The sequence below is a fragment of the Saimiri boliviensis genome, chromosome 11 (genome assembly GCF_048565385.1).
Source record: "Saimiri boliviensis isolate mSaiBol1 chromosome 11, mSaiBol1.pri, whole genome shotgun sequence".
Classification (NCBI taxonomy): Eukaryota; Metazoa; Chordata; class Mammalia; order Primates; family Cebidae; genus Saimiri; species Saimiri boliviensis.
The window spans coordinates 14,460,257-14,477,953 of NC_133459.1; the positions used below are offsets into that span (position 1 = coordinate 14,460,257).

At 45.6% G+C, this 17,697-nt stretch overlaps 1 protein-coding gene and 1 non-coding gene across 3 annotated transcripts in view; one reads left to right on the forward strand and one right to left on the reverse strand.

Annotated features, from left to right (window-relative positions):
* Positions 1–3,327: 3,327 nt before the first annotated feature.
* Positions 3,328–3,389, reverse strand: LOC120366199 (U7 small nuclear RNA). The gene has a single exon (XR_005580938.1). It is a non-coding gene; the product is annotated as a U7 small nuclear RNA (small nuclear RNA).
* A 9,698-nt stretch (positions 3,390–13,087) lies between these two features.
* The window catches only part of DDI2 (DNA damage inducible 1 homolog 2), a 59,758-nt gene continuing 55,148 nt past the window's right edge, over positions 13,088–17,697 (forward strand). Inside the window, exon 1 of one of the 2 annotated variants that reach the window (XM_039474534.2) lies at positions 13,088–13,461. In XM_039474534.2, the coding sequence (XP_039330468.2) occupies positions 13,324–13,461 (138 nt within the window). In that variant the 5' untranslated portion in view covers positions 13,088–13,323. The remainder of the gene's footprint in view (positions 13,462–17,697) is intronic. The other variant, XM_039474536.2, reaches the window with a different exon arrangement.

The window sequence follows — 17,697 nt, forward strand, 5'->3', positions numbered from 1 at the left end:
GCCTGACCAACATGGTGAAACCCCATCTTAAAAAAAAAAAAAGAAAAGAGCCGGGCGCGGTGGCTCAAGCCTGTAATCCCAGCACTTTGGGAGGCTGAGGCGGGTGGATCACGAGGTCAAGAGATCGAGACCGTCCTGGTCTACATGGTGAAACCCCGTCTCTACTAAAAATACAAAAAATTAGCTGGGCATGGTGGCACGTGCCTGTAATCCCAGCTACTCCGGAGGCTGAGGCAGGAGAATTGCCTGAACCCTGGAGGCGGAGGTTTCGGTGAGCCGAGATCGCGCCATCGCACTCCATCCTGGGTAACAAGAGCGAAACTCCGTCTCAAAAAAAAAAAAAAAAAAAAGAAAAGAAAAAGAAACTTTGCTGGTGATGGCCATGTGGTGATGAAAGTGAATGTTTTGGATTAATTACTCCCCATGTAATAAATATAGGCAGAGTTTCTGCTCTAAAGGTTAGAAATACATATTTTCTGCATGGTGGCTCATGCCTGTAATGCCACCACTTTGGGAGGCCTGAGGTCAGGAGTTTGAGATTAGCCTGGCCAACATCTTGAAATCCTGTCTCTACAAAAAATACAAAAATTAGCCAGGCATGGTGGTGCATACCTGTAATCCCAGTTACTAGGGAGGCTGAGGCAGGAGAATCGCTTGAACCTGGGAGGTGGAGGTTGCGGTGAGCTGAGATTGCACCACTGAACTCCACCCTAGGCAACAGAGTAAGACTCCATCTCAAAAAAAAAAAAAAAATAATAATAATAATAATAAAACAACAACAAAAAATGAAAACAAAGAGAAAAATAAAAATAAAAATATTTTCACTCTTCAACTGTCTTCCAATTTAGAGAGTCTGCCATTTACTAGTGATGTGAACTCAGGTACACTAATTAAAATCCCCATGCCTCAGTTTCTTTATCCATGAAATGGGAATGATTACTAACAGTTCCTATCTCTGAGGACTTCTAGCAGGATGAAATGAGGTGCTTTGAATCCTTGTGCTGCCATTTATTACTTGTGTATCCTTAGGCAAGAGACTGTCCCTTCTCCATCTTTCAGTTTCATCTGTAAAATGAAGATATCATCTCCTAGAATTTCTGCGAGGATTAAATGACTCAGCACACATAAAGTGCTTAGAAGAGTTTTCTGGCACGAAGTGAACATTCAGGAAATGTTAGTAATCATTTGGAAGGTGTTTGACACACAGCAATGATCAATAAACGGGATCTATTCTTCTTGGTAGCACTGCTGGTCTAGAGCAGGATTCTGGGTTCTCAGCTCTTCCTCTCAACCTCTACTCCATCCCATCCTGATTTAGAATTAAGGACTGGAAATGCCTCTAGCCATTTATGGTCACAGGTAACGGAGGTTCAAAGTGTATCTCATAGAGTGATAAGAGAAGTAGGAGTCTACACTCTGAGCCAGATCCCAAGAGTCTATTGAGCAGGGTCCAAAAGGGGCGAGGCCCGAAAGAAAAGAAGCTGACTGGCAAAGAGCTGTGGGAACCCTGCTACACACTCAAGAGAGGCAGGGGCTGGTGGGGAGAGTTCAGTGAGCAGAACTGTTAGCTGAGGGCTCTGCCACATAAGCTTGTTGGATCTAGGTGGGAGGGTGTTGTAAAATGTCCTAAATCTAACCCTAACCTATTCCAAGTACTAGATTCTTTTTTTTTTTTTTTTTTTTTTTTTTTTTGAGACGGAGTTTTGCTCTTGTTACCCAGGCTGGAGTGCAATGGCACGATCTCGGCTCACCGCAACCTCCGCCTCCTGGGTTCAGGCAATTCTCCTGCCTCAGCCTCCTGAGTAGCTGGGATTACAGGCACGCACCACCACGCCCAGCTGATTTTTTTGTATTTTTAGTAGAGACAGGGTTTCACCATGTTGACCAGGATGGTCTCGATCTCTTGACCTTGTGATCCACCCGCCTCGGCCTCCCAAAGTGCTGGGATTACAGGCTTGAGCCACCGCGCCCGGCCCCCAAGTACTAGATTCTTTTTTTTTTTTTTTTTTTTGAGGCGGAGTTTCGCTCTTGTTGCCCAGGCTGGAGTGCGATGGCACGATCTCGGCTCACCGCAACCTCCGCCTCCTGGGTTCAGGCAATTCTCCTGCCTCAGCCTCCTAAGTAGCTGGGATTACAGGCACACGCCACCATGCCCAGCTAATTTTTTGTATTTTTAGTAGAGACGGGGTTTCACCATGTTGACCAGGATGGTCTCGATCTCTTGACCTCGTGATCCACCCGCCTCGGCCTCCCAAAGTGCTGGGATTACAGGCTTGAGCCACCGCGCCCGGCCAGTACTAGATTCTTGAATCTGAATCCAGTACAACACAGAATACATCTTGGATACTGGGATTTATTGATTGCGTATCATTTCTTGGGTTTACTTTTCATTAACTCAGAAGTCACTCCTCCCTCTCCCTCATTCTCCCGGTCCAACCCATTAGCAAGTCCTGTTGACTTTTCAAAGTATCTCTCTAATCCACCTTCTTTTCTCTGTTTCAGTGCCACCTCTCTAGCCCCATAAATATTTTTGTGTTTCTCCTTTTGCCCCAGTGCAACTCATTCTCCATTCAGCAGCCAGTGTGAACTTTTTTTTTTTTTTTTTAACTTCTGTGCCCTGTCTATTTCTTGGATCCTGTGCCTCAGAACTAATTTTTAACTACTTTATTGAGATTAAATCACATATCACAAAATCACCTATTTAAAATGTGCAATTCAATGGTATTTGCTTTATACACAGGGGTGCATAATAATCACAACAAATCAATTTTAGAACATTTTCATCACCCCGAAAAGATATTCTATACCCATTAGCAGTCACTTCCCATATACTGCCATCCCCCCATTCCCCGAAAGCCCTAGGCAACCACTAATAAGCTTTGTCAGCCGGGCATGGTGGCTCACGCCTGTAATCCCAGCACTTTGGGAGGCAAAGTCAGGCGGATCACCTGAGGTCAGGAGTTTGAGATCAACTTGGCCAACGTGGTGAAACACCGTCTCTAGTAAAAATACAGAAATTAGCCAGGCGTGGTGGCACCTGCCTGTAATCCCAGCTACTCAGGAGGCTGAGGCAGGAGAATTACTTGAACTCAGGAGGCGGAAGTTAAAATAAAATAAACTTTGTCTGGTATGGATTGCCTTTTCTAGATATTTCATATAATTGGACTCATACAGTATATATCTTTTATGATGGGTTTCTTTAACAGCATAACATTTTCATGGTTAATCTATGTTGTAGTATATATCACTACTTCTTTTTTTTAAATACCAAATATGTGTTAGTAGTAATCACTATATCGCTACTTCTTATTTTAAGTTTTTTTTTAAACGGGTTTTCCAATGAAGACCAGAAAACCTGCCAGACAAATTCTAAAAGAGCTGTAACACTAATATTTATTTTTAGGTTGCCAAATAATATTCCTATATATGGATATATCACATTTTATTTATCCGTTCATCAGTTGGTACATGCTTGATGTGTTTCTACTTTTTTCACTATTATGACTAATGCTGCTATGAACATTTGTGTATAAGTTTTTGTGTGGATGTATATTTTTGTTTTTCTTGGGTATTTTTTTTTGGGTAGAATTGATGGATCATTTGGTAATTCTGTGTCTAACTTTGTCTGTTTTTAAGACAGGGTCTTGCTCTGTTGCCCAGGCTGGTGTGCAGTGGTGCAAGCTTGGCTCACTGCAACCTCCACCTCCCGGGTTCAAGTGATTCTCCCACCTCAGCCTCCTGAGTAGCAGGGACTACAGGCACATGCCACCACACCTGGCTAATTTTTGTATTTTTAGTAGAGATGGGGTTTCACCATGTTGACTTAGGGTGGTCTCGAACTCCTGACTTCAAGTGATCTACCTGCTTTGGCCTCCCAAAGTGCTGGTATTACAGGCGCGAGCCACTGCACCTGGCCCTTTTTAGGTTTTTGTTTGTTTGTTTGAGATGGAGTTTCGCTCTTGTTGCCCAAGCTGGAGTGCAATGGCCCAATCTTGGCTTACTGCAACATACACCTCCCGGACTCAAGCGATTCTCCTGCCTCAGCCTACCGAGTAGCTGGGATTACAGGCGCACACCACCATGCCCAGCTAATTTTTTATATTTTTAGTAGAAATGGGGTTTCACCATGTTGGCCAGGCTGTTCTCAAACTCCTGACCTCAAGTGATCCACCTGCTTTGGCCTTCCGAAGTACTGGGATTATAAGCATGAGCCACCGCGCCTGGCTGCCATTTTTTTTTTTTTTTTTTTTTTTTTTAAGAGACAGGGTTCCACAGTGTTAACCAGGCTGGTTTCCAACTCCTGGGCTCAAGTGATTCTCTCATCTCAACCTCACGAAGTGCTGGGATTATAGACATGTGCCACAGTGCCCAGCCTGTATGTATAACTTTTTTTTTTTTTTTGAGATGGAGTTTCGCCCTTGTTACCCAGGCTGGAGTGCAATGGCGCGATCTCGGCTCACCGCAACCTCCGCCTCCTGGGCTCAGGCAATTCTCCTGCCTCAGCCTCCTAAGTAGCTGGGATTACAGGCACACGCCACCATGCCCAGCTAATTTTTTGCACCTTTTAGTAGAGACGGGGTTTCACCATGTTGACCAGGATGGTCTCGATCTCTCGACCTCGTGATCCACCCGCCTCGGCCTCCCAAAGTGCTGGGATTACAGGCTTGAGCCACCACGCCCGGCTATGTATGTATAACTTTTTGAGGAACTGCCAAACATTTTTCCAAAGTGCCTGCACCATTTTACATTCCTGTCAGTGGCATATTAGAGTTCCTATTTCTCCACATTCTCATCACCACTTGTTATCATCTATTTTATTTTATTTTATTTTATTTTATTTTATTTTATTTTATTTTATTTTATTTTTGAGATGGAGTCTTGCTCTGTCACCCAGGCTGGAGCACAGTGACAACCTCCACCTCCCAGTTACAAGTGATTCTTCTGTCTCAGCCACCTAGCAACTGGGATTACAGGTGAGTAATTCCATGCCCAGATAATTTTTATATTTTCAGTAGAGATGGGGTTTCACTGTATTGGCCAGGCTGGTCTCGAGCTCCTGACCTCGTGATCCACCTGCCTCAGCCTCCCAAAGTGCTGAGATTACAGGCCTGAGCCACGGCATGCGGCCTTTTTTTCTTTTTTTTTTTCTTTTGAGTATCTTTTTGGATAGAGTCTCCCTCTGTGACCCAGGCTGGAGTGCAGTGGTGCATTCTTGGCTCACTGTAACCTCTACCTCCTGGGTTCAAGCAATTCTGCCTCAGCCTCCGGAGTAGTTAAGTTACCGGCACATGCCACCACAGCCTGCTAATTTTTATATTTTAAGTAGAGAGGGGTTTTCACCATGTTACCCAAGCTGCTCTCGAACTCCTGGTTGCAAGTGATTTGCGTGCCTTGGCCTCCCAAATGCTGGGATTACAGGCGTGAGCCACAGCACCCAACCCTGGCTTTTTTATTTTAGCCAATCTAGTGAGCATAAAGTGGTACCTCATTTTGGTTTTACTTTGTATTTTCATTTTATTTATGCTTATAGATTCTGTAGATCAGAAATTCAAAAGGAGTACAGTGGAGACTGCTCCATGATGTCTGAAACCTCAGCTGGAAAGACTCATAAATTGAAGATGATTCAACATCCAGTGTTGAAGTCATCTGAAAATGTCTTCACTCCTATGCTTGGTGAGTTTTCCCACTGATCAGCTTTGACCTCAGCTGAGCTGTTTTCTGGAACAACCACACATATTTTCTCTCTGTGGTCTCCGTGTGTGCTGTAGTTGGGCTTCCTCACAGCATGGCTGCTGGGTTCCAAGAGCAAGTGTTCCAGGAGAATCAGGGAGAAGCTGTATTGACTTTTTTTTCAGCCACTGATTTATTTTTATTTGTAGTTTGTATTCAATGCAAATCAATTTCATAACAATTTACTATGAATCAAAGCATAAAAACACAAATATACAATCTAAAATAGATGTACAGCATTTTGGCATGAAGCAAAAGGGAGTTTTCATTCATACACACCATGGCTTCAGATCTGTTCCATCCGCTTGTTCCCATGTAGGTTTCTAAAGATGGGAAAAAAAGACTACTGTGGCCATATTAGATACTGGAACATCTAAGCATCAGTGTGTAACCCTGTGAACAAAGGACTTCAGGGAGTGTCTATTTTTAAATAGGTTTCTGTGTGTCGAGACAGTTGTAAAAAATTGTATTGCAGAATCAAACCTACTTTAAGGCTTAGAACGAGATTCTAAGTATCTAAAAATATTGACATAAAAAAATGCGTTTCAAGCCGGGCATGATGGCTCGTGTCTGTAATCCCAGCACATTAGGAGATGAGGTGAGAGAATTGCTTGAGCCTAGGAGTTCTAGAACAGCTTGGGCAACTTAGAAAGACCCTCATCTCTACAAAAAGATAAAAATTAGCTGGGAATGGTGGCACACACCTGTAATCCCAGCTACTTGGGAGGCTGAAGCAGAAGGACTGCTTTAGTCCGGGAGGTTGAGGCTGCAGTGAACTCTAGCCTGGGTAACAGGGTGAGACGATGTCTATTAAAAAAAAAAACAAAAGACCCCAAAATGTGTTTTAAATGTGGTTATTCTGATCCATAGTTGCTGTTTGCAAAAAGTATTTGCAGAAAAGAATATAAAAGTTTTTGTGAGTTTAATGCAAGTTAACTTTCAGTATTTACTTTCCAAATACTTGATACATAGTTTTGGCTCCTTTACATTTTTGTCATTTATTTTATTTTTTGAGACAGAGTTTTGCTCTTGTTGCCCAGGCTGGAGAGCAATGGCACAATCTTAGCTCACTGCAACCTCTGTCTCCCAGGTTTAAGCGATTCTTCTGCCTCAGCCTCCCGAGTAGCTGGGATTACAGGCATGTGCAACCGTGCCTGGCCAATTTTGTATTTTTTCTTTTTTTTTTGTAGAGATGGGTTTCTCCATGTTGGTCAGGCTAGTCTGGAACTCCCGACCTCAGGTGATCTGCCTGCCTTAGCCTCCCAAAGTGTTGGGATTATAGGCATGAGCCACCGCGCCTGGCCTTTGCCCTTTTAATTTCAAGGTTTATGATTTTACCTTCAAAACAGATCTTTTTTTTGTTTGTTTTTTGAGATGGAGTCTCACTCTGTCACCCAGACTAGACAGCAGTAGCGCAATCTTGGCTCACTGCAACCTCCGGCTCCCAAGTTCAAGCAATTCTTGTGCCTCAGCCTCCAAGTAGCTGGGACTACAGGCATGCCACCATGCCCAGCTAATTTTTGTTTTTTAGTAGAGATGGCACTTCACCATGTTGGTCAGGCTGGTCTCGAACTCCTGGCTTCAAGTGATCTGCCCATCTCAGCCTCCCAAAGTGCTGGGATTACAGGCATGAGCCACCGTGCCCAGCTCCTAAATGAATCTGGTGTCCTTGTTGAACAGAAGGGAAATAGGTGAAATGAAATGCCTACCATTTGACTCTATAAGGATAAACAAGAGTTACTGATGACGCTTGGACTTGGGGGTACATTGCAGTCTACCATTGCCCTGGCACATGTCAATTACTATATAAAAGGTCAAATGCAATGTCAAATCCAAATCCTCAGAGGAAAAAGAGTTCAGTTACCAAAAGAAGAGTGATAGCCTAACAATGTAAAACATAATATATTGGCATTAAATTAGTACAGCTGAAACAATACATTAAGGATTTATAGAATCATGGAAGCTTTTTAAAATTTTGAGATTGGGTCTTGCTCTGTCACCCAGGCTGGAGTGGTGTGATAATGGCTTACCGCAGCCTTGATCTCCAGGACTCAAGCAATCATCCCACCTAAGCCTCTTGAGTAGCTGGGACCACAGGTGTGTAACCATGCCCATCTCTTTTTTAAAAAAGTTTTTGGGCCAGGCATGGTGGCTCATACTTGTAATCCCAGCACTTTGGGAGGATGAAGCAGTTGTATCACCTGAGGTCAGAAGTTTGATACCAGCCTGGCCAACTTGGTAAAACCCTGTCTCTACTAAAAATACAATTAGCTGGGCATGGTGGCACCCACCTGTAGTCCTAGCTACTTGGGAGGCTGAGGCAGAAGAATGGCTTGAATCTGGGAGGTGGAGGTTGCAGTGAGCCAAGATCATGCCATTGCACTCCAGCCGGGGTGACAAGAGCAAAACTCCGTCTCAAAAAAAAAAAAAAAAAAGATTATGGCCAGGTGCTGTGGCTCACACCTGGTAATCGCAACACTTTGGGAGGCCCAGGTGGGCAGATCACCTGAAGTCAGGAGTTTGAAACCAGCCTGGCCAACATGGTGAAACCCTGTCTCTACTAAAAATGCAAAAATTAGCCAGGTGTGGTGGTGGGCACCTGTAATCCCAGCTACTCAGGAGGCTGATGCACAAGAATTGCTTGAACCTGGGAGGTGGAGGTTGCAATGAGCTGAGATCATGCCACTGCTCTCCAGCCTGGGTGGCAGAGTGAGACTCCATCTTGGAAAATAAAAACAAAACAAAAAAATAAAAATTAGGCCGGGCGCGGTGACTCAAGCCTGTAATCCCAGCACTTTGGGAGGCCGAGGCGGGTGGATCACAAGGTCAAGAGATCGAGACCATCCTGGTCAACATGGTGAAATCCCGTCTCTACTAAAAATACAAAAATTAGCTGGGCATGGTGGTGCACGCCTGTAGTCCCAGCTACTAGGGAGGCTGAGGCAGGAGAATTGCTTGAACCCAGGGGGTGGAGGTTGCGGTGAGCCGAGATCGTGCCATTGCACTCCAGCCTGGGTAACAAGAGCGAAACCCCGTCTCAAAAAAATAAAAATAAAAATAAAATAAAATAAAAATTAATCAGGCATGGTGATGCAGGCCTGTAATCCCAGCAACTTGGGAGGCGGAGGCAGGAGAATCACTTGAACCAGGGAAGTGGAGGTTGCAGTGAGTTGAGATCACACCACTGCACTCCAGCCTGGGTGACAGAATGAGACTCTAGCTCAAAAAATAAATAAATAAAATAAATATAAATAAATAAAAATAAAATTTTTTTGTAGAGATGGGGTCTGACTCTGTTGCCCAGGCTGGTCTCCAATTCCTGGGCTCATTAGATCCTCCTGCTGCGGCCTCCCAGAGTGTCAGGATTACAGGTGTGAGCCACCCCCAACCCCCAACAATGAAAGACTTTTATATTAGCAGTTTTACTGCCTTATAGACTTAATGAACCAAATGAAAACTGAATCTCCACTCCACAGTCTTTATTTCTAGACAAGAAAAAATGTACTCATTATTATTATTATTGTTATTGAAACAGAGTCTCACTCTGTCTCCCAGGCTGGAGCGCAGTGGCACGATCTTGGCTCACTACAACCTCCGCCTCCTGGCTTCAAGCCATTTTCCTGCCTCAGCCTCTGGAGCAGCTAGGACTACAGGCATGTGCCACCATGCCCAGCTAATTTTTCTATTTTTTTAGTAGAGACAGGATTTCACCATATTAGCCAGGCTGGTCTCGAACTCCTGACCTCATGATCTGCTCACCTTGGCCTCTCAAAGTGCTGGGATTACATGGGTGAGCCACCGAGGTTTAGAAGACATGGAAGTATAGACATTTCTTTCTTGTACAGACATTTCTTTCTTTTTCTTTCTTTCTTTTTTTTTTTTTTTTTTTGACATGGGGTCTTGCTCTGTTGCCCAGGTTGGAGTGCAGTCCTGTTATCTTGACTCCCTGCAACCTCCGCCTCCCGGGTTCAAGTGATTCTCCTGCCTCAGCCTCCCGAGTAGCTGGGACTACAGGTACCTGCAACCACACCCAGCTAATTTTTGTACTTTCAGTAGAGACAGGGCTTCACCATATTGGCCAGGCCGGTCTCGGATTCCTGACCTTGTGATCCGCCCCCCTCAGCCTGCCAAAGTGCTGGGATTACAGGTGTAAGCCGCCGTGCCCAGCAGATGTTTCTTAACAGTAGAAATACAGAAGAAAAAGCAAGATCATGAGGAGACTGGCAGTTGACTGCAGGGCACTGCCAACTCCCTTGGTGATGGCATTAGCTGGTTTTGGGGCAGACAAGGTACCTTGGGAGTAGTTACTTGAAAACGTCACAATAGTTGGATCTGAATAAATCTGCATGAGTAGGAGCGATGCCAGAAGCAGCAGCTCTACCCTGAGCCTGTCCACCCTTGTTCTGTCCCCTCCATTGGTGTCTGGGTTATCTTGCTGGATGCTGGATGAGAACTGCTGGCTCCGGGTGGACACAAGCAAGACCTAGCGTCAGAAATCACACAAAGTGGCTGGGGACTATGGCTCACGTCAGTAATCCTAGCACTTTGGGAGGCCAAGGTGGGAGGATCACTTGAGGCCAGGATTTGGAGATTCGCCTGGTCAACAGAACAAGACCTCACCCCTGTTTTTTAAAAATTAAAAATAATGTAAAATTATAATAAAAAGGAAATCAAGCCTGGGCAACAGAGCAAGACCTCATCTCTATTTAAAAAAAAAAAATAGCTACGTGTTGTGGTGCACACCTGTGTTCCAGCTGTTGGGGAGGCTGAGCTGGAGGGATCGCTTGAGCCCAGGAGGCTGAGGCTGCAGTGAGCCGTGATTGTGCCATGGCACTCCAGCCTGGGTAACAAAAACCATGTCTCAAAAAAAAAAAAAAAAGCAGGGAAATCACATACATAATGTCACTTATGCCAGAGTTAGTCTGCTGAGCCACGATTCTAAGGGAGGTACAAACACCCCACTTCTGAAAGGGAGGAATGTCAAAATTACATTGTAGGAAGAGCATACAGGATGGGAGACACTGTCATGGCCATCTTTGGAGAATGAAATCTGCCAGACCAGGGAACCTGAGCACCACTAGAACAAATTTAACAACAATTAATCAATGACTGCAGCCTCATCTGATTCCTCGATACCACCACTGGTCAGTCCTAGAACATTTCTCTGCTAAACTTGATTCAATGTGCAATGGTTATTTCAAATCTTCACTGTAGAAGGCACTGTGTATGTCTTTCCTAATACTCATTCCCAACCTCCCTTTCCCCTGTTTATGCCCTTTAGGCAAAACTAAATACTTTCCTAGCCTCTCTCGAGTCTTTGTGACACAATTCTGTCCAGTGAGATGTAAGCAAAAATGGGCACAGGGACTTCCGGCAAGCTTTCTCCTTGAATGGGAAAACGATGCATGAAGACGACCCTCAAGAGAAGGTCAATTACATAAGTATTGGCCCTGATGTCATCGAGCCACTCAACCAATGCTGTTGTCTTCCTCCAGGCCTTCTCTCCTGTGAGAAAATAAACCCTCGCTTGTTTAAGCCACTGAGAGTCAAGCTTTCTGTTGCTCTTAGAGGATATAAGCATTCTCAATTCCCTGCTCCTCTACTTTCTCTCTCTCTCTTTTTTCTTTCTTTTCTTTTTTTTTTTTTTTGAGACAGAATTTTGCTCTTATTGCCCAGGCTGGAGTGCAATGGCGTGATCTCGGCTGACCGCAACCTCCGCCTCCCGGGTTGAAGCGATTCTCCTGCCTCAGCCTTCCGAGTAGTTGGGACTACAGACTACAGACATGCACCACCAAGCCCGGCTAACATTATATATATATATATATATATATTTTTTTTTTTTTTTTTTTTTTTTTTTAAGTAGAGACGGGGTTTCACCATGTTGACCAGGCTGGTCCCCAATCCCTGGCCCCGTGATCCACCCGCCTCAGTCTCCCAAAGTACTGGGATTACAGACGTGAGCCACCGTGCCCAGCTACTTTCTTTCTTTCTTTTTTTCTTTTCTTTCTTTCTTTTTTTTTTTTGAGATGGAGTTTCGCTCTCGTTACCCAGGCTGGAGTGCAATGGCGCAGTCTCGGCTCACCGCAACCTCCGCCTCCTGGGTTCAGGCAATTCTCCTGCCTCAGCCTCCTGAGTAGCTGGGATTACAGGCACGCGCCACCATGCCCAGCTAATTTTTTGTATTTTTAGTAGAGACGGGGTTTCACCATGTTGACCAGGATGGTCTCGATCTCTTGACCTTGTGATCCACCTGCCTCGGCCTCCCAAAGTGCTGGGATTACAGTCGTGAGCCACTGCGCCTGGCTACTTTCTTTCTTTGTAACAGCCTTCAGCTGCTAATTCTCCCTTTCCTGCCACCAACAGCCTACTTAACTACCTACTTCCCTGCACCCACAGCCATCTTTATTTCCTCCTTCTCTCCTGTTACAATGGAAGAGGGCTCCCTACATGGACGGGGGAGTGGGAGTAAATGGAAAGATGCTAATCTGGCATCCATTACAAATTCATCTTTCAGTTTTGGTTTTCTTACTCATCCACACGTTAGTTCTGGGCCTGTACCACTCATCAGTTATGTGCCTTAAACAGGCCATTAAAGTGGCAAATATTTATTGAGCAGATTCTAAGCTGTGCCCAAAACGGCACTGCGCTAGGTGGTGGGAGTTTCTAGGGCTAGGAAACAGACGCAGTCCAAGTAGAGAGAAAAATATTTACAAGACAGGGGAATGGAGCCTTGGAGGAACTGAGCTATGCGGCTGGGAGGGCCGAGAATGTGGGAAGGGCGCGGCAGAAGGGGCTAGGAGGTAGGCGTGGGCCACAGCCAGCTGGCTTCCATAGCCTAGGGAGGGTAGTGATTTTGGTTTTAATCCTAAATCATTGCGACAGGAAGTGAATTACTCTCTGAGCCTCCGTTTCTACCTCGAAAAATACGTTTTAGAACCAACTCCTGTACTAGATTGAGAATTATGGAGAAGGATTTTAAAAATTCATTTCCGCATCACCAGCGCCCAGCACAGGGTAGGCGCTTAATCAATGCCTGTTCGGTGAATAAACGAGATTGGGGACTCCTCCACAGACCTCTGTCATCAAGCCACCCAGTCGGCAGAGTTTTCCTTCTCCGCGTGCCTTTCCTTCCCTCCCCCTTTCTCGCCCTCCCTCCCTCTCCCCTCCCACGCCCCTCCCCCCTCCTCCCCCCTCCTCCCCACTCCTCCCCCTCCCATCCTCTCTGGGCTTCCTCCTCCCCTTCCCGGCCCCGCCTCCCGCTGCGTCGCGAAGGCGGGGGAAGGCGAGGCGGGCTTTACGGCAGCCGCGTTGCGGCGGGGCGGGGCGCCGGGCCGCCGGGCCGCAGGCGCGCTTGGCGGCAGTAGTGGGAGGCAGGCTGGCAGGCAGACGGACTCGCAGGCGGGTGGCGGCGGCGGCCGTGCTTGTTAGTGAGGGCGGGAGGGAGTGACTCACTGAGCGTGTGTGAGGGAGGGAAGCGAGCGAGCAACCCGCGCCGTCCTCCCGCAGCACCAGCCAGGCCACGCCGCCGCCTCTTCCCCTGCGCCCAGCGCCCAGGCCGGGCTGAGCCGAGCCGAGCCGGGTCGGGCCCGGGCCATGCTGCTCACCGTGTACTGTGTGCGGAGGGACCTCTCCGAGGTGACCTTTTCCCTCCAGGTCGACGCCGACTTCGAGCTGCACAACTTCCGCGCGCTGTGCGAGCTCGAGTCTGGCATCCCCGCAGCCGAGAGCCAGGTACGCCGGGCAGCGAGCGGGGCCTGCCCCGGAGCTAAGCCCTCCCCGCCTTGGGGCCCCACTCTCTCCCTTCGCTACTGGTGAAGAATAGGGGGCTGGTGGGGGAGCAGGGATAGCCATTCTTAGCTCACCCCGGCATCCGGGATGGAGCTGGGGAGCTGGCATCGGTAGCTGCCCTCACACACCCCGAACGTGGGGTGGGGTGGGGTGGGGTACGAGGAGAGGGAGCGGAGAACCTGACCGCAGGCGCACCCACTGCAACGTGAGGGGCGCTTGGACTGCTGAGCAGCCCTAGCCCTCCGCACCTTTGCCTCTTGGACCCCCTTTTCTCTTTCCGATCCCCAATATGGGATATCGCTGTGGACCTCAGAAACAGCTCTGGGTTTGCTAGGGTTCATATATCCTGCAAACCAGAAATACCAGTTTGGATCACTGTGGTAGATAGATGTTCTTCTGCTTTTTTTTTTTTTTTTTTAAAGAGGGTTTCTGATTAAATACACGCAGTTTGCCTTTAAATACACAGATTTGCACTTCCGGTGAAAGAAAAAAAGTTTTAGACGTGCACTACCTCGTTTTGGGGTCTTTGGAAGTGCTCTTTTACCCACGGTATGCGTTTCTGGTTAAATTCTTTTGAAAAACAGTACCTATTGGTTCAGCTCAAACTGTTTCTTTCAGTTCTACCCTGGTAGGAAGCCAGAAGGCCCTTTTTCTTTCAGGTCACAGTTCAGAGTTTGGGTCAGTTCAAAGCTCAGTGCTTTAAAAGGATATTTACTTGGAAACGGCCTAGTATCATTGCTGTTTGGTGGTTTCATTTCCCTACTCAGCTTGCTGGAAAGAAGTTCAGCCTCATATTTTAAGCAAAGTAATTCTTAAAGTGCTTTGGGACTGCTATCAGTCTTCGTCAGTGGGAAGTGACAATAATGCTGTAACCTTAACACTAAAACATTTAGATTGTGACTTGATAAAGTTAGCCTGGAGGACATAGTCTAAACATTAAGAAAATTATAGAGGTCTCCCAAAGCTCCGTAATGTAAATCTTGATTTTCTACTGCAGTTATGAAATAGTTTCCAAACCGATTGCCCAACTACAGCTTGTTCTGCTGTCTATGGTAAACAAATGTGTCAATACGTTGTTCAGAAGTATGATTCCTTTACACAATGTGAACTTTAGAACCTTGGCATAAAGCTATTCAGAAAGAATTTTGAAAGTTAATCCACAAAAGCTCAGGAACCAGTTCCTGTCAGTGAATGCCTCGTGGAGAAGTAGGAAAGGACTGTTTATTGTTGTTTTTTTTTTTTTACACGGAGTTTCACTCTTGCTACCCAGGCTGGAATGCAATGGCACCGCAACCTCCGCCTCCTGGGTTCAGGCAATTCTCCTGCCTCAACCTCCTGAGTAGCTGGGATTACGGGCACGCGCCACCATGCCCAGCTAATATTTTGTATTTTTAGTAGAGACAGGGTTTCACCATGTTGACCAGGATGGTCTCGATCTCTTGACCTCGTGATCCACCCGCCTCGGCCTCCCAAAGTGCTGGGATTACAGGCTTGAGCCACCACGCCCGGCTGGAAAGGACTGTTTAAATAGAGAGGGGAAATCAACTCTTCACTGTTTTTTTAATTTATTTATTTTTTAGACGGAATCTTGCTCTGTCGCCCAGGCTGGAGTGCAATGGTGCAATCTTGGCTGACTGCAACCTCCACCTCCTGGGTTCAAGCAATTCTCCTGCCTCAGCCTCCAGAGTAGCCGGGACTACAGGCGCAGGACGCCACGCCCAGCTAATTTTTGTGTATTTTTTTGGTAGAGATGGGTTTCATCAAGTTGGCCAGATTGACCTCAAACTCCTGACCGCAAGTGTTCCAGCCTCGGTCTCCCAAAGTGCAGGGATTACAGACAGGCATGAGCCACTGTGACTGGCTGACTCTTCAATTTTTTGAAGAGTGTGTGTGTGTTTTTTTTCTCTAGCTGTTATATTACCCTGGTTATAATCACTTGGTAGGGAAAATAAAAAAATAAAATGTAAATTGGTTTTGTTGTTAGGGCTTGGGAAAAGACAAAGGTTGAGTTTTTTCCCATTTATGCACTTGTGATGGCTTTAACAAGGAATTTAAGTAAAGTAAAGGGATATCTGATGCCTCCTTTAATTTACTTAAATTTCTTGTTACAACCATCACAAAAGACAATTTATTGTGTGATCAGGGCAGGCATTGCTCTCTGCCAATTGGGAAAGTTAGGAATACCTTAGTAATTGAATATAGGCTAACTCAAAATTCTTTCTTGTGCATTATGTCAGTGCTACGGCATTTACTTCTTTCCCAAGCCAAATTAGCATATAGAAACTTAGGTTCCAACTGGTGTTAAGCCTGTATTAGATAGCCATAAACAGCTCCTGTTTTTCCAGTCTGTTCTGTTGGCTCCATTGTAACCTGACAACACAGTATCTATTTTAAGGTGTCTGGTGGTCGGTTGTCTTTCACTTGCTTGCCCATCAGGCAGGAACAGGATCCACCCTAGACACTTGAGTCATTTCCTTTCATCAAATCATAAAAGTAAACATCATTATAGTTTTTACCACAAATATATCTGTTCACTTACTTGAGTGCTCCCCGCCCCCATCACCTCCCGTGGTTCTCTCATATTACTCATCTTCGCTTCCTTTCCTACACTGTTTAACTCCTCCTCTTGTTTACCCTCTCCATTCCCATTCCTTCACCTCTCATTTCTGACTCCATTTCCTGGCTATTTTTTCCTGCCACTATGTGTCCAGACCACTGGTGTCCAAACTTACATTCATGTAGCATTAACAGTGAAATGTTTCAGATTATGCTGTTATTATATAATACATTATATACATGAACAGATACGTTGTATGCATTATATATGGGCATGTATAATACATGATACACAAAACATGTTATATGCATTATATATGCATATAATACATTATATATATAAAGTAATGTTGTACACAGACAGAAAATGGAATTAAGGATGAACTAAAGTCGAAATTAAAATTCTAATACTCGGCCGGGTGCGGTGGCTCATGCCTGTAATCCCAGCACTTTGGGAGGCCGAGGCGGGTGGATCACGAGGTCAAGAGATCGAGACCATCCTGGTCAACATGGTGAAACCCCGTCTCTACTAAAAATACAAAAAATTAGCTGGGCATGGTGGCGCGTGCCCGTAATCCCAGCTACTCAGGAGGCTGAGGCAGGAGAATTGCCTGAACCCAGGAGGTGGAGGTTGCGGTGAGCTGAGATCGCGCCATTGCACTCCAGCCTGGGTAACAAGAGCGAAACTCCGTCTCAAAAAAAAAAAAAAAAATTCTAATACTCTTTTTCTTTCTATACCCTTGAAGAATTGTCTTGCCCTGCATTAGTGATGACTGGTCTAGAATTCAGTGTCATTTGTGCATGAGCATACAGTTGGAAAAGGTGTTAATTTTTAATAGCTCTAGTCTGATTATAGTAGGTATAATGCAGTGGTAACAAGTTTAGAACAGAAGCCATCTCTACTTGTACATGTGATTAAAGCTGGGCATGTTCCGTCTCTTAATAGAAGTGTGGGCTTGGAAGCCAGTCATGGCTCTGTTTGATGCTTTGATGCAGACTTGTCTGGGTGAACTTCAAACAGTTATCAGAACTAAGCTTCACTTTAAATTAATGTGGTCATAGTTTTGAAACATCATGATAATTTACCTCTGTAGGTGGCATATGGACAAAGTATGCAGAACATAAAAGGACCCTCAAATGAAAGGCAAATAATATCAGTAAACTGGGCAGGGAGTGGTGGCTCATGCCTGTAATCCCAGCACTTTGGGAGGCCAAGGCAGATGGATCACCTGAGTTCAGGAGTTCAAGGCCAGCCTGGCAAACATGGTGAAACCCTGTCTCTACTAAAAATACAAAAATTAGCCAGGTGTGGTGGTGCATGCCTGTAATTCCAGCTACTCGGGAGGCTGGGGCAGGAGAATTGGTGGAACCTGTGAGGCAGAGGTTGCAGTGAGCCGAAATTGCGCTGCTGCACTCCAGCCTGGGCAACAGAGCGAAACCCTCTTAAAAAAAAAAAAAAAAAAAAAGGCAGTTAACTGTATGATCTTGGAAATGCACACAGCATGATTTGTGGTTTGTAAACTAGTATTTTTATCTTCTGTGTAGTTTTTGTTTTTTGTTTTGAGACAGGGTTTTGCTCTTTCACCTAGGCGGTAATACAATCACAGGTCACTGTAGCCTCAA